Source organism: Charadrius vociferus, unplaced genomic scaffold (assembly GCF_000708025.1).
Source record: "Charadrius vociferus isolate BGI_N301 unplaced genomic scaffold, ASM70802v2 scaffold72, whole genome shotgun sequence".
In the NCBI taxonomy this organism is placed as follows: domain Eukaryota; kingdom Metazoa; phylum Chordata; class Aves; order Charadriiformes; family Charadriidae; genus Charadrius; species Charadrius vociferus.
The window spans coordinates 6434442-6452365 of NW_009647830.1; the positions used below are offsets into that span (position 1 = coordinate 6434442).

A 17924-nucleotide genomic window follows, 5' to 3' on the forward strand; every position below is an offset into this window, starting at 1 on the left:
TTCTCTTCATGTATTCAAAAAGCAATTTCAGTAATATTTAGAAAGCATATATTGGCTTTCCAAAACGAAGGGAAACGTCTCCAGGCAGGAACAGGTACACCAGTGGCAGGAAAGCTAGGCTAAACCTACACTGACTTTAGGGTACTGAGCCTGGGATTAAGCTTATCTCTTTGACATGGCTTTGAACATTCCCACTGCTGCTTGTAGGCTTTGGGCATCCAGTGTTTTGCAGGCAGCCTGCATTTCCTAATTCTTCAGCAGGAACAGATACGAGACATTGGGAATGCTAAGTCAGGCACAGTATACACAGACTCTCCATAGTCTAGGTAAATTCACGCTTGGTTCCAAGGCAAATAATTGTGCAAACATCTTTCCTCTTCAGAATTCACCGAGCATTGCTTCCAACTGAATTTGAGCATGGGCTTATGAACGTGAGGCAAATTTGGACTTTCATATAGCTAGGTTAATTGACTGAATTGTAGATCAGGTATACTGATTGCACACCTGTCTCAGGTTCTCATTCCTATCCTCATTCAGTGCATGTTAATATACTGTTATTATTTTTAATTTTACTTTGTGGGATTGGGACTAAACCAGATAGCATATGGCTATGTCTTCAGAAAAAAAAAAAAAGACCGAGTTGACAACTTTCTGAGCACGCTATTGAGTTGCAAAAGGCATCAAAACAGCCTAAAAACAATGCCTCTGGAGATGCTCAGCTTCTTCCAGCAGGGGTATTTTAAATAGACTTGGCCTTATTCTCAGTATACTGAAACCAAGGAGAGTTTTAACATGAATTTCAACAGTGAGAGAGCTACATCAGTATTTAAATGCTTTTGGAAAGCCAATTTCATACTTACATGCTGAAGATTCTTTTCTTGTCTTCTGTCAAATAGTCAGTTATTTAGGGAACATTTATGTAAGTAACTTCCTAAAAACATGTTATCGATCATCAGGAGTTAATGGCTAGCTTGAGCAAAGGTGATGAGTGAAGGATTTGAAGTGATATTTAATTTATAAAATTTTATTCTAGGGTTTCATGTTTTATACATCTGTGACAAGCTTTGATGTTTTTATGATGATTATTTTTACAATGAAGATTTAATAATAATAGCAAATAAATAAATTAGGCAGCAGTTCATTATGAATTAATCTCTAGGACCCTCCCCTCCCAATGAATTGAAATTGAAATGTTTCACTGCTGTAACTCGAGATACCCAGGAACAGATAAGAACCTTAAACTCCTGCCGCCTTCTATTTGCGTATATTGTTTTACATTTCAAGGAGGCTTGCTTAAAAGACATTAGGAAATATATATGCTTATATGCGCAGAGATAAAGTGAAATACTTGTGCATACCTTCAAAGTAACCAGCATTTATAGGCTGTGTCGTCCTTGGTGGTTTCAAATGGAGATGTTTATTTTCATTGTTTTTGAACAACGCCAGGCGCACAGCTGGGTCTAGACGAAAAGAACAAGTTAAAATCAAAGGTCAGACCTGGCTCATTCATTCCTTCAAGCAGTTTTTCACCTTTTAGCCACTTAATAAATGAAAATACTTTTAAAAGTAGGTTTTATATTTACAAAGGATTACACTTTCTAAAATAAAGCAACATAAATGCATATGCAACTGAGAACCAAGGTCACTATTTTGCAGGATTTTAACACTGTTGATCTTTTAGCTAGCTCATCTCCAAATTAAAAATAAATTCTAAAGCATATACTTGCAGAAAATATTAAAAAAATCTGATTTTAAAGCTTCAATTTAAAGCAGAAATATTAACAGAATATATGTCAGCACTGTTTCTAAAAGCTTTGGTTCAGAATTATTCAGCAGTCTAAACCACGTCATTTACACCTAAAAAAATTTAAGAGGAGGCAGTTTACTTTTGAGGCTAGACTTGCAGATAATAAGCTAACCTTCTTCCATGTCCCATCCTTACTGAAATAAAAAATACTCTAAAAGGCTATAGTCCTGTCGATATGCCACAGTATGAAATATTGATTAGTTTAATAACTGTTATTTTGCAAACTTTGCAAAGAAGCAAAGATGAACACAGAACTATCTATAAATCTAGACAATACATGTTCCTGGACTGGAAAAAAAAATGTTTAATTAACAAACGAATGAAAACCAATTAAATTTATTAAAAATTAATTAATTAAAATTAGCTAAACTAATGGAAAACCATATAAGTCAGGAAAGGTGATTTTCATGCATTATCCCTTATATGAAGGAAGAATTGTTTGCTTGACACAGGAGGCAAATAGGAGTTTAAGCAAAACAGTGGGTTAGAAAGAATGTGAAAACCCTATGCACAGTGCAGAATAAACCAGTCAGTTATTAAGGAAAAAAACCCCAAAACTATATAATGACAAGCAAAAGTATATAGGATTTCGTAGGTATGACACTGGACATGATTAACACGAGTAACAGAAAGCCAAAGGAAAAATCAAAGAAATATGTTTCACATGGTTAAAAGAATAAGAAAATAGCATAAGCAGACAAATACTCTGTCAGGAACATCTGAGAAACAATAAGGCAGAAGAGGTTTGTCTGCAAAGGTGACTACAAACTGTCAGAAAATAGTAGAAATTAATAAAAATGAAGAGGGAAAACAGCAATAGAACTTAGCAAGAAAGTAGATACGGCAAAGAAAGGATCTAAATTTTCACAAAGAATGCAAGTGTAGCAAAAATGAATGTGTGAGACACTGCCAGAACAGACAGAGCAGGAAAACAGAGGCGATGGAAAGACTCAAAGAGCATTCAGCCAGAATAAATTTACTTGACTAATTATGTCTGGTGCTTTATTTTGAGCTTGTTACATGACCTTGTCGGTGTTTATTGAGAGAGTTTATAAGAACATCTATAATACTACAGTAAAGTAAGTAGCTTTTTTTTTTTTGTTTCCTTATTTATGGAAATAAAGGATGAGAATGGCCTGTTAAGTCAGTGGGCAATTTCTTACAAAGTTTAACAGCAATTTATAAAATTGGCTTTGAGTAGACCTCTATATTTGCAGCAGACACTTCAGGTACAAACGAATGGAACACAAAGAGATCCTAAGAGCTCCACTTTTTCTCAGAGAATGCTCTCTTGACACAGGCAAGACGACGCAGACATACTCTATCTTTGCTTTAGAAGCCCAGAGAAGATCTCTAATGGGGTGTGGATACTTTAAGAGATAACACATTGACAAAACAGGTCAAAATGTTATGGTATTCTTGGTCAGCCCACACTCCAGCAGCATTTGGTTGACAGAACGTTCTTAATGGTGCTAACCTCTCACAAAGCAGCCAACTTGACGAACGAAGGAATCGTGGAAAACACGGATGGAACTAATTTAGGCCATGTCTTCTTCTCCAGGCAGAATCAGCAATACCCTACACTCTGTTATCTCAAATTGTCTAGAAGAACCTTTCTCATCTTGTTGTATGATGAATATAGCTTCCAGATTAACCCAGAGAATGTCAGATTTAAAGCCATATTAATCCATTTTTACTAACTAAAGTGTAAATTCAATGAAACAACGCAAGAAGCAAACCAAATAATGATTAGATCCGTTAGTTTTAAAGGTAGATTATTAGAATGATTCTAATAATGGGATCACTTTATTCACAAACTGGATTATCAGGTTTGTAGGTATTTTCACTTTGCACAGACAAATGAAGTAGACCTATTTTGGCACGCCACCGAACTCAAATTTGTAGGAACACAGTGTTCTTCAGGGTGGCAAATGTCTGGGCAGTGGATCACAGTAAGATTTGTGATAAAAATATCATGAAATAGTAATACATTATATTTTAAAAGTTCTCTCTGAAATTTTAAGTAACAGAAGTTATAAAAAATATTTTAAGTAAAGTATGAATTACTATTGTGTTTTCTATATTTGTAAGATACATAGTCATACGAGTACTATACACAGATAAAAAAGCACAGAATAAATTTTTTTGTAATTACAATTTTTCCAACGTTCAGCATACAGTGTTGATAAAAAGACTTCTAACCTCTTCTAGCTTTATGCTAGAAGTTACAAACACAGTATCTTTCATCAATAGAAGACAAAAGAAAAAGTGACAAAATTGATTAAAACCTCGTAAGATAAAATGCAATTGAGGATTTCCAAACTATTTTTGATTAACTTAAAATAACTCCTGAAATAGCAGATTTTTTCCTATATGGGTCTATTGAAATTGTTCCAAAATGTTTTAAAGATGTCATCTTTCCTTAATTCAGCCTCCCACCCAATTCTATGAAAACTTCAACCAGTCCAAAGTTAAACTATGCCAAAGACTTTTGGGTGAAGTCACATGAAATTTTAAGGGCCAACCTAGATTTTTCAAACATTTATTTGTGCACAAGGATATCAACAGTAAAGAAGGTCTGTGAACTGGGAAGAGAGGGAAACGATGGGAATGGTTCTTCTAAGAGATTTCTATCAGAAGATTTATCTTTGAGTCTTTGCAAAATAATTTAAATAATCTACAGGGATTTAACACAGTGCCAGACTACTTGAATTTGTACCTACCTGGATCACCTCAACTATTGCCTACAGCTCTTTTGTTATTAAAAAGGAGTTCTTTTCTTTATCTAGTCCCAAATGTAGGCAATATTACATAGATTACTTTATAATACTAGTGCTTTTCAGTCTCTGAGTGAGCTAGGGAAATGAACCGCGTGTATGCTTTGATGACAAGCAATCAAATGTTTTAGATTTCACACAGAGAACTGTGAAAGAGTCCAATAGTTCAAAATCATACAAATATCTTCCTGGATTCTGGCATACTCATTTAAATGTGGCTTATTAGATGATGATCTGTGCTGGCAATCTAGGAACCAGGGAGGTAATTTAATGCACATTGCTTGGCTGACTCCAAATATAGAAGATAAGTTGGACAAATACAAGAAATGTTATAGAAACAATATGGAAGGAATAGTTACTGCCTGATCTGGCACTACATATGCTAAACAACTTCTTGATAATACGTGAAACTGAAAAAATTAAATGTTTGTCATTCATTTTTGTTGTGCAATATCTGTAATTAGAAAAACATAAACATATCTGTGCCAACTTTAAAGAGCTGCTAAATCAAAGTAGCACAGAATGACAGATGCTTATCTATAAGATAATTCAATTTGTAAATTCATTTGGAAGAAAGACCACATTTTGTTCCATAATTGAAGAGCAATTAGAACTCCAACTCATCCATGGTTGGAGTCCCCAGATGATATGGCTACATGGAATACACAATAACAAAAGTAGCTTTCTTTCTGCTACTAAGAAAATATAGATTAGTGGTCATTTATGTAATGTGTAACAAGGAATAATAATATCCCCCAGATTTTTATTCCGACTGTTGTTAATTCAACAAATCAATGTTGTATAGGGAGATCATCTGGTTTGGGGTTGTGGGTTTTAAGAGGGATGGATTGGGTATTATTTTTTTTTTTTTTAATTAGTATTGCATTGCTGTCTTAAATTCTAAACTAGAACTAAAAAATATTTGCCGACCGCTCTGAAGTATCTTTACCATCGTGTTCTGGTTCTAGGAGTCAAGGCCCACTCCAGCTGCTTTTTATCTTTTCTTTTTTTTTTTTTCTACCTATGTAGCAGCAAAAATTACCAGCTCATGCTCTCAGTCACTGACAAGAGAGCTTTCCTTTGGAGAGGAAATGGTTAAACAAGAAGTAATACAGCAGTGGAGGAGAGACAAGCTGAAAGCAAGACAAGGCTTCCAGCCATCTTAAAAGAAAAAGAAGTTGACTTTTAGCGGCTAATATAAAATCCACAGAAGCAAGAAATTCAAAGTTAAGCAAGAAATTCTGTACTGCTGTGCCAAGACATCTTTAGGAAGCTAGGATTGTTACGAGTCACAGACGCTTAATTTTTAAGCACAGTGAGGTGCATTAATGTCTGCTGCATTTAGATTTTTAATTAGAATTTCTATAGAATTTTATACACCCATGAAAAACAGGAATATTTCTGACATTGTGCCAGTTTTACTTGGCTGCAAAATTTCTGGTTTCTTGCCCACAATTTTTGTATTATCTTGCTGTAGAGTAAAAATAGTTGAAGCAGACACAGCCTACATTTGGTATCGTTAAAATACAGGCCACAACTTTATTTAACTACATAAACAAGCACACATAACTGTAGTGGATTAGGGCATAACAGGCCTTAAGGCCATTAGTTGGTGGGACTGGCCTACTGCAATATAAGCATTGCCTGAATCACTCCCTATTATAAGGTTATGCTACTTTAAGCTCTTCCTTGTAATACAAACCACAGGATTCAGTGCACTTGCTAGTATTTTCCATATTTTTCTCACTACTGAGAAGGTACGTGGCCAGACATATGAGGTAAGATACTTCTCAATTACTTCTACATATCTACATTTTAACTGTACTTCAGCCAGTCACTCTAGGTTTTGTATCTAGGCAATGGAGAACTCTAAGTGTTTTTACGGTGAGATTCAAGTCGCCTGTTTTTGAATTCCATTTTAGGAGGAAATTAATAGCATTTAAGATGGCTATTTCTTTCCATAAAGGAATGCAGATGACTAGCTGAGATGCGGACTTCTATAATTAATCAAACGAACCTCATCACTGTTGCCCTAGGAGAAGACAAATGCTTTAGATGGAAAATGAAAAAAGAATAAATTCCCACACCTGAGGATGTTAAGAATCAAAGCTCTCCCTGACCGTCCAATCCAAGTTCCAATCCAGCAGACGTCTTGACTATATTAAAGAGCAATTCCAAAACTGTCTGAAGGGAGGCTGATTTAACACTGCATTTGTGGACCTCAGGCCTAAGGTAAAGGAGTTTGATAGCATACAGAGGCAGACAGCATACTCTGAGAGGCCACTTGTTCCTACAAAATCCATCGCTACCTTAGCTTTACATGCAACTGATATGGTCATTACTGTGGAAGAGCTCAATAGCACATAAAAGATGTTTGGGATGATGCTGAAATCTTAGGATAAAAGCTATCGGCTTATTTGTTAATATCTTATAATTTATTTGTATCTAGAACCTTTAAATGTTGTTGCTGCTTTGCTTTTTGACAGAACGTAAAAGTTTTGCTTTTAAGTCAGACGTAGTAATAAATGGATACAACATGGAAAACTGCTTTTTTATACCTATAATTCACACTTTTAAGTGGATGGTGGCTACTTATTTTCTAGTGGGTATCACTAGCCAAACTATTTTATTGTAGCTAGCATACCTTCAACTGTTTTAAATCAGAAAGCTAAAAAGGAAACAGTAATTATAACACTGAGGACCTGGAAATTCAAAAGACAGAACAGAAATAATAATACTAAAATTAAATCCTACAAGATTTCATACGTAGCTTCAGTAAGTACTAGATGGATGAAGCTCATTTCAGAGGAGATGAAGGTGACAGAATGCTAATTTCTATGGAACCATTAAAAGACAATGTTGACATCTACTTATTCAGCTGAATTTCCATCTACTTTTAAATACCAGAAGGAATAAAGTCTCTTATGGAATTCCTGCTTAGGTAGGGTTAAATTCACAGCAATGGCCTAAGATTGTGAACACTCTCTCTCTCTCTCTCTCTCTAGTTATACTGGAATATTCTAGCATGAGCTGTACCACATAGACATCCAAGATAGTTTAATGGATCTGGTTACAGTTTCCTGACCTGGAGCGGGCTAGCCTCAGGATAAGGTATATCTACTCTAATTTAAATGCTGTAAAGTCCCTCTCTTCAACCAGACTCTCAACAAGATCCTGACTTGCTCTCACCACTTCAGAGGAGGTAGCTGATCCAAAACATAATTATATGCATGGAGATTCTTCTCACATAGGGAATATTCCATCGGGATCATTTTTTAATGCAACAGCTGAGTTTTAGTCTATTTGGTCCTTACTGACCAAGGAAGGACTGACTTTGTCAGTATGCTGTATGAGAAAGAATAGTTGGTTTGATAATCTTTGCACTGAAAAGGGATTAAGCGTGCGCTATTTTCAATCATATTTCTTGGTTCTGGAAATTACGCTTTCTGCTTATCTGAAAAAAAAGATTATGATTTTAATGACTGTCGGAGAACTCTACACAGGAAAATTATATATATACAATATTTTTGTGCTTGATGTAATAGAAAGACAAAAAATTCCTATATGAGGTAGTGTCAAGAAGAGAAAATTTGAATCTATAAAAATATTGTGCAAATGTTTTGTTAATTTTTTCAACACAAGTAATATACTTGGAGGATATTCCAAGTGATACACTAAAAAGCTCAACACACATATAACATTGAATAATCTGAACAAAGTGAATATAAACATATTAAAAAAAGCCATTAGAACTACAACAAAAATAGGATAGCAAATCTGATATGCTCAATCAGACATTTATGACTGGATCAATTACTACTAACATAAACCAGAAAGCATATGGAGAAAAGATGATATAAACTAGTAAGTTTTATTCATTGAAAAATGATACAGAGGCCACCAAATGGAACACATGTAAAGAACTGAGCTGCACACCAGATATTTACTGAGGTTGTTTTTTTTAGGTAACATGGTAGGGCATCATGGGAAGCTATCAAGATTTAAAATACAATTACTTGAACCTCTTACCCATTTTTTCTCCTTTACATAAAAGTAAAGCATAGTTTGTTGATTACATGCCACACTCTCCTTTTTTTTTTTTTTTAAATAAAGGTTTTTTTGTCATATTTAGTTTTAGGCATGATATTGAAATTACAAAAAAGGCTGAATTTTTTCCCTTCCAAGAGCAAAATGTCTTTCAATATTTTCAACACTTAATACAGAAGAGATTTGCAAAGTTACACAAGTTAACTGTAGTTTGTGATACAATAAAAAAAATAAAATATGAACAAAGGTACACTTTACAAAGACCATTTAGAGTTAGGTTCTATTGTCAACCAGGCTCTTACACATTTGAACATTTCTTATATTTTATCAATATTTTTATTAACATATTCCATTAATATTTGTATTAGCATACTGTCCTAACAGTTGACAATTCTAGGAAAGGTTCATTGACATAAGAAGTATCTGAGAAGAACCAGAAGACAATTACGGAGAAGCTGGATAAGCATTATCTATTTCCACAGTGAATATTTAATAGAAAAAAATATTATTTCATTTCATATGTATCAAACTGTCATTTTCATAAATACTTCTTGCATAAGTGAGTAATTTTAACCCAAGATTCCCCCAAAAGAAAAATATAAGCACAAAATGCAGAAATATAAATTCCACATCTAGAAAAAGGGATACATCAAGAAAAAGAAACAAAATTTCTGTTTAACATAGCTGTCAAATATTCAACTTCAAAATCCAGTAGAATGCTTTTTAGAATCTGAATATTTTATCACTGGAACAAATTGATATCTTTACAGAGATTTAAACTGAGTTGTTTTTCCTGAGTCATGCTCCACTTTTATTCAAATTAATGCTTAATAATGTGCAAGCAAACTTTTTAAAAGAGGGACACTATGTTGAGATTTAAGAATAGAAACATTACATCAATATAACCATTTTTTAACTGTTGACTTACCTAAATTTTTATTACTGTATTTTTTGGGCTTCATTTTATGGGCCCTCTTCAGCATTAGTTGTGCAGTAGAAATATCCTTAAAACCCCTAGGGGAAGAGAATAACTAACTGAACATTTCACATATATTATGTTACACCAGCTGCATATTATTGTATAATGCACTTTTCAAAAAGAGTACAAGTGTATAGAACTTCTTATGCATGGTATGAAACCTTCTGAATTGCACTGATAGCTGCAATGCTTAACATTATATTATTGCAACTTACTAAGCTGGTCTCCCAGACACTTGTAAAAGTAATTACCATAATTTTTACTTTTGTAGAAAACAGAGATTCTTGAAAGGTGGAACTTAAAAAAAGCAAGCAACAACAGCCAACTATACCATACCTATTCCTAGAAGTCACTATGTAAGCAAAATAGCTTAACATACCATTCTTCTGAAATTTTCTCTTCTTTTTCAGACATGAATGAAATTTTCTTTTTTTCTTTCCAGTCAGAGAGCTGTGACATTGTTCCCTTCCCTGATCTGAAAACAAAGTATAAGAGCGGTACTGAAAGGTAGGTAAATAAGGAAGAGTCTCGGGTGACTATTTTGCAGCCTTTGTTATTCTGTAAGTTGTTTGTGCCTTTTCAAGGCACTTTTGAAGCTTGGAAACAATACAAAAAATCTATTTTAATGCTCCAGGAAGGCTTTATCTTGGAAAGTAATAAAAGTCTGCCATCAATTTGAAATGTTTACATTTCAATTACTTGAAGCATATTTCAGTCCTTTCTCTCCAAAAGAATGCAGCTGTGTAAGAAATCCCTTTTAATCTTTATCTAGTCTTACCAATCTCTATTTCAACATCTATGTTATGATATATATGGAAAAATATAAGTATTATGATTTACAGTCAAACCTAGATAAATAAAAATACACATATATATTCTTATATTGTTAATTTTGGTAGTCAGTGAAAAATAACAACTGAATTTAATATATTTGGTTTTAACAAGTAGATACATTTTAACTCCAGTAATATCATATTAACCAAAAGTAGCAAAAGCATCAGAAAACAGCCTCAAGTTCTCCTCCTTTTGATTTTTGTCAAACCCAAATGAACTAAATATAACAGAAAAACTATATTATTTAACTTACCTGCTATGAAAGTGGATATTTTCTGCTGAGTATGAATGTGGTCTGTTAACACACTGCCAAACTTCTTGTGGTGACAATGGCAAACAATTTGAATGTTCACTGGAATTTGAAGGCCTAGAATACTTCTAAGTAAGAGAAAGAAAAACAATGCAGTCGATTCCTGCAAGTTTGCATTTTAAATGTGCAGAGTGTATTACTGTAACAGAAAGTATTCTTAATGGTGATATGCCCATTACAGACCTTACCTTCAGCTAACTAAAGAGGGCAAAAAGGTGACTTTAATTATACTTAACATTCCCAGATATAACGAACTATATATTTCTAAGACTCCTTCCTTTTAGTTGTAGGAAATAAAACATTAGTAATACTATGCTTGTAACAAGAAGAGAAAACCCTACCAAAACAAAAAGCTAAAACTTCAAAGTTTATCAAATAACTAGCAGACATTACAGTTCAATGACCTTTAGCTGTTCTGAAAACATTCAGCTGTTGTCACATAATGCAAATCTTAGTATTTTTAAAATAGTGTGCAACTCGCAATTTTTAATCCATTGCCAAATGTACAGATGAAGCACATCATCTTTTTTCTGCTACTGTGAAGTACAGTGTTGAAATAAATCCAAAATAAAGAAAAAACTAAGCAAATGAAAGAAAATCTAAAAGAAAAATTACATCTGGAGATGAGGAGGAAGTCTGAGACTTCTAAAAGTAATTGTGTTTTTCAAGTCAATAGATTGTCGTATTAATCACCCCAGAATAGCATATCCTTAAGGAATGAATAAAGACTGAAGAGTAAGAAGTTTCTGTGACATGTTACCTTTGGCCACTGCAGCTGGTTTGAGAGCAGGAGTGTTTTTGAAGGGAAACGGGTGGAATCTAGAGCTAGCCATTCCTTCTCTAATGCAGCCTGCATGAATGAGTAAAGTCAAATAGTGCACTGATAAAATCAGTTTAGTTTTGATAACTTTTGCAAAGTCTCTTTTAAATTGTCTTACATACTGCTTCAAGTGTTTTCAAGTCGTATATCAGAACTGCCACCTGCAGAGCAATCGCACTTAAAACACCTTTGGAGATGCTGTGTTGTACTGTTTAATTTTAAACAAACCAGATTAACAGTCTTTGTGGGAAGTGGGTTTTTTTCTGGCTTTTTGGGTTTGTTACGTTTTGCTTTTTAAATAAGATGCATCCCCTCCTTCTCAAATTCTTGCAATTTTATCCCAATACTGTTAGTAAACCCAAGTTATCAAAAAAGACTGTCAAACTCTGAAAAAATACAGACCTAAGGTACTTAAAGGCCTAAAGAAAATGAACAGCTTTGTTTGCTGGTTTTGACTAATTGAGTATTTTATACCCAGATGTAGGTGCCTGATTCTGTCAAACTTGCTTTCGTTGAGTTTGAGCTGATTTGGTGAATAGTTTTCATTGAAATCTGGGGTTAAAAATGCCAGTGCTCTATGTACTTATTCCTTCAATTAATCAATGTTATTTTTGATGTAATGGAATAATTTGCGAACTAAAATAGTAGTTTGGAATGAAGAGGGGTGACAGAATTAGGTGCTAACTGGTGTCTCTAGCACTTCAAGGCAGAATTCAGTTTTCTTTCATAAAAACAAAATTGAGATTTTCTTTCAAACTCAACCTGTATGTGACTTACTCTTCTTATATGTCCTTGAGTTTTTTGACCACATGTTCTTTCAATATATTCTGATAAATGAGAGAAGTAAATTACTCCCACACAGTAAGTAAATACCTCTGAAGAATTTGGCTTCACTCACACAGGGCTCAGTCATTCAGGCTGTTCTTACTTCAGCAGCAAAGAGCCTGGGGTTCATTCTTTTGAAAATGTCTAATTTATAAAACCAGACTACCTTTCTCCCATTCATAGAATATTCCAGATTGCACTGATTTCTGACCCTGAGAAATTATTCTGACTCTGGATACCTTACTGTGTAGTTTGTGTAAACAGGACTTTGCACAGCCTTAGACTGGTGAACAAGGTGGTCTTCCAAGCCTTTTGAAATCCTGAGAGACAAAAGGATCATATTCCAGCTATTTTGAAAAGGTTACTTCAGGTATTGGTCGCATAATTTGGTGACTCTAAGACCACTCTTTTTATTTATTATATAACTGTGAACCAGTATTATTATTCTGCCATTCTGACCCAGATTTTTAAAATAAATCTTCAATAAATTGTGACTTTATTTTCATGGCTTAAAAGGGATGCATTCTTACATCTTTGATTCCTTGTTTCTGGAATTCCCTGTTCTTTGATTACAGTATGTTTTGGTTTTCATTCCTTTATTTAATGAATCCAGACAAATTCTATACCCTCATTATTAACAGACAAAGTCTCTACCACTCTTCCCCTTCTTACCCTTTTGACTCATGACAAATATACAACACTACCCTTTTTAGCACACCTCCTCTCTCAGGTGGTTGTATATGTTAAGAAATCTATGTAAATAAACTGTAGAGGCATGCCAGAAATATGTATCACATATCACATTAAAAAATGTATCCTATTCTTTAACCGTTACATTTACCCAGAACCCACTAACCTATCTCTCCTCAGCAATTACTGTTATGCTGATAACCACCAAGTGGTTGATTCAAACAATTTTCATTAAAAAAAAATAAGAAGGCAGCACAGTTAAAATGTATTTCAGAAGCAGATGATTGTAGTAAATCAAATCCCAAAGGTGATCATTGAAAGATGCGAAATTGGTACAATTCGGACACAGAAGACTGACAAGTTTGTATCTCAGCAGAGACAACGCTATGACATACTCAAGTTTTGCAACTGCCTGGGGTCTATGGGCAGAATGGCCAAAATGAATAACTATGAAAAAGGGAGAATATCTGACTAAAAATCAGTGAAATTAGATACTATTCCTCCTCGTCCTCCTTGAATTTACTCTTCAATTGCACTATGCAAATTATATTTCTAGCTTTTCAGATGACAGTGTTACACTTATTTTCTAAGTGTGGGCGTGCAATCCAGTCACAGGTAAACGCAATGTCTGAAAAAGATGTGTCTTCAACTTTGGTATGTAAAGGTATATGAAAATGGCAAATATCTGAAGTATTTTTTCCTCCTCTATCTGCAAAAGAATCAATACAGCTGGGAGAGAGGTAGATTTCCACTTGTACTAAATGTCAACCAACTTAATTGGTGTGTACAGTGATGTGTCCATTAATTACCTGGGTACTCGAATGTCTTACATTAGCAGTGAATATGATCCACGATCTACTGTCAGATTTCAGGGCAAGCATGCATCCTAGCTATTTGAATTTTTACCTCTTTGATGAAATTGTTTGCAACAGAAATCAATAAAATCATGAAACATGAAAACTAACACTCCAAAGCTGTAGCAATTTTTTGGAACAAGAATCATTTAAGCAGTAAACTGATTGAATCACTTTGCTTTATAGTTGTACCATAACCCAAACAAAGTTCTTTGCTTTTAATATTTAGGTTGAAACTTTTCTCACAAATATTTTCTTTGCCCAGTGTTTGCCATTTATTAATTTAATATTCTCCAGAGTGTTTTTATTTCTTTCATAGGCTATAAAATGTCTTTCAGTGTTCTAAGTGTTGAAAACAAGTATCAGTGAAAATATAAAAGCAGGATTCAAAGCTATAAATATGCAAGGCAAGAAAAAAAGATCAGTTATTTATCATTAAGCACATTTGGCACCCCTATGAATGTGTAGCATATTATAAAAATATACCACACTGTCATTTGCTTTGGCCAACAAAAATAAACACATAATTGATTTTCAAATATATGCTCTTCTACTATGTTTATCCCTAGAGATTTTGACAGTACTAAGTTCAAGAAACTTCTGTCCATATCTTTCCCATAAACACAGTCCTGAATTATAACTAACACAAAGTTTATCACAGATTTACCAATACCTAAGGCTAACAACTAGATCCATTTCTACTGACATTGTTCCCTACGAGAAAACAAAACACCAGAGATTTAGTACAAAGCAAATAAAATTATAATATTTGATTTTACATAAACAGTTATAAGCATAATATATTTATGTTTATTTCTAAAGCCAAATGAAGGAATAGATTTCATAAATACTGAGGTATATAACATAGCTTTACACGTATGTGCAAATCAAATAGAGTTGTTTTAACAGACATTAGTTCATATGAAGTGTTCATCTTTTACGCTTCTGTATCTTTCATACTTTATTTCCTGTGTTTATTTCAAATCAGACAATGTATTGATTACTTTTTTTTGCTAGACTTTGTTAGTTTTCATTTAGCTCCTGCTCAGGATGCAAATAAGATAATTGCCAGACTAGAAAGAATACAGACCATCAAATTTATTATTAAACACAATACAATTATCCCTAATATCATTCTTCAACAAGAAGGTGTGAATGTATTTGGTTTTGAGGTTTTCTTTCTGAATTTTAGTAATAAAACTTCCACAGTAATAGCTATTTCCATTTATCCATTAGGATCAAGAAATTTTTATCCTGATTCATAATGCACTTTTACCCTTTGAGAGTCTAATCCTAGAGGTTTTTTTCTCCCCTTTGATTTTGTAGCTCATCAATGAATGCTGGAGGCTTAGGAATTTTTTTTTCATGGCATATTATAAATAAAATATTCCATTTTGTCATAGCTTCATTTTTCAAATATTTCTTCTGTCCCTTCCTTTGCAAAATATAATGACTATTTACCATCAAACATTAAAATTCTGTGGTCTCAAAAACAGAATTCAATCCTACAACCACCAAAGTCAGTGAGAATGGTTCTACTAACTTTAATGGGGACTGAATCAGGTACTGAAAAGCAGAGGTGTAGTGCAAATGTTATTTATACAATCTAACTCTAGGCATCTTTTAAATGCTCTGGATTACATTCTGGAGCTACATAATCTTTTGTAATAACTATACATGTAATTTGGGCTGTTCTGAGTCATATTTAAATCATGAATAAAAAATGGCTCACAGGACACAGCGTCAAACCTAAACTCAGCTTTGAAGTACTTCTACGAGTAACTGTCCAAACTGTGAATAATGTTATCACATATTGCCTTTCATCTCTCTTAGATCAAGGAGGATCACAAGAGTATAATAAAAACCAAACCAATCCCCAAAACTGTACTATGGTTAGAAGCAGAGAATGCATGAAGGCATTAACAACACAGCCTGAAAAGAAAGGCCAGCGTTTCATAAGTAACAACTCTGTCCTGGGTCAGACCAAATATCGATCTACATCAGTACTCCGTTTCCAGAAGAGTTTAGTAGCAGATACCTATGGAAAGAATAAAAGAAGCTGGACACGTTGAGGACACTCCTTCCCTTGGTATATTCTTTCAGACCTTGGAAAGTGGTCTTTTAAGGGCTTTCTGCTAACATCTAGTAAAAGATTCCTCAACTCAAAACAGTAATCTAACTTCTTATGACAAATATAGCCATCTAATCAGTGTGTCTGTGAGGTCATCTCTATGTCAATCCAGAAAGAATCCAATTAATTTACATCACTCAGAGCATATAACTGCTGAAGTGGTGTAGATTAACTCCAAAAGGACAACAGGTTGGCTGCCATGGGAGCTGAAGCTACCCCAGGTTTCCAAACGTGGTGAACCTCAGAATTACAAGATGAAACACCATCTGACAAAAATGTGAAACTATTTTTGAAAATTAGGGAGAACCAACTCTTTAGACCTCTTTCTTTTCCTCCTTCATTTCCTCATTAACTCATTCACTGTTTGCAGGACAGCAACGGTTTAGCCAGAAAAAACAGGAAAATTACCCAGCAGAATATAAGGAAGCAGAAGACAATTAATATCCAAAACTCACTCTGAACTCAGAGTCATGACTGGCTCCTGAGCATTACAACAGAATAAAAGGAATGGGAGGGGGAAAAAAGCATCTTTTTTACTGAAAAAAAAAAATAAATTCCACATTGTAATTTCACAGAAATAGTGTGTGGAGTTCTTTGCTTTTAAAAAAGAAGATTCGCCCTCCAGTTCACCTGCCTGGTTTTGTCTAACCTGTTTTTCTGGATTTTGCCTCCCCTCATTGAGGCAGGCCACTAGTGTCATTCTTAGTCAAAACAGCCCTTTTTCAACCAGATTTTACAAAGTATCTGCCCTCTCTATATTCAAACTCATTTTTAATAAGAATAACAAGTAATAAGAGCAAATAAATAAATACATCAGAATGAATCTTTCCACTAGTTTTCTCTATAGAATACAAGTTCAAATAAAGTTCTTCAGGATTGTGATGTTCTCGATTTCTGATTTCCTAGTTTTTAGTGAGTATATTTGAACAGTGCAGTTAAAGTCTAGTTCACTCCCAAGAAAATAAAACAAAAAGTTAAACCGAAAAGACAAGTGAAAGACAGTACTTTAATCCAAGGCAGAACACTCAACAGCATTCTATGGCTATTTCAAATAAGCTGACAAAATTTCTTTTTGGGCAACACATGCCACACTAAGGACTACTTTTCCTAGTGCTAGACATCCTGTAGGTTAAATAATGGCTCAGACTGGGAGGGGGAGTGGTCAGGCAGAAGGATCATATGCTGAAGGTTAACCCTGTGGATACTCACAATAGAAAAGGCCATACCACAGCCAGCCATACTGTACTGTCTTTCATCTGGCAGAAAGCTGTAACTTTCTCTCTTGGTTCCTGGCAAACATATTTCACTCTGTGGGGTACTTCGTTCACATATAATGCCACTCCAGAACAACATCTTTCATTTCTTTTTAAACTAAACTTCATTTCTGCCAAGGCCTAAGTATTCTTTGCTAGAAATTTCGTCTCTAAAAGCATAAGTAAGTTTTCACAAACTTCTTAAGAAATCACAACTTTTTAGCTCTTATAGCTGATACAGAAGGACCAGATCACTTTTCTATGCTCATCTATATATTGTTGATAGACTGTGATTGAAAGCTTCCTTTGAAATTGAAGAGCTGAATATTTTTGTGTATTTCGCTTTTTCTTTCATCCAGCCTTTTTAGGAATCAGATTACTTTATGGGCTAGCTTTTCTGAGAAATTCAAGTTCATGCATAAAGCGTAGTTCAATGTTAGGAAGTTGAATATCAATTCAGACCCAGACTTCCTAAAAAACTTCCAAAGCTAAGACAGTATCAAATATGAACATCCTTAACTGGATCATCTATTAGTTGCATTATTATTCCATTTCCAATACCACAAAAATTCAGTCTAAGTTCTGCCATTTTGAAAC

The 17924-nt window shown here is 34.1% G+C and overlaps 1 protein-coding gene across 1 annotated transcript in view; it reads right to left on the reverse strand.

The window, feature by feature from the left end:
* The window catches only part of LRRIQ1 (leucine-rich repeats and IQ motif containing 1), a 111319-nt gene that overhangs the window by 42418 nt on the left and 50977 nt on the right, over positions 1 to 17924 (reverse strand). The window contains exons 18-22 of the mRNA XM_009882621.1: positions 11515 to 11604; positions 10698 to 10819; positions 9990 to 10085; positions 9560 to 9645; positions 1359 to 1460 (exon numbers count right to left, since the gene is read on the reverse strand). Coding sequence (XP_009880923.1) covers positions 1359 to 1460; positions 9560 to 9645; positions 9990 to 10085; positions 10698 to 10819; positions 11515 to 11604 — 496 coding nt within the window. The remainder of the gene's footprint in view (positions 1 to 1358; positions 1461 to 9559; positions 9646 to 9989; positions 10086 to 10697; positions 10820 to 11514; positions 11605 to 17924) is intronic.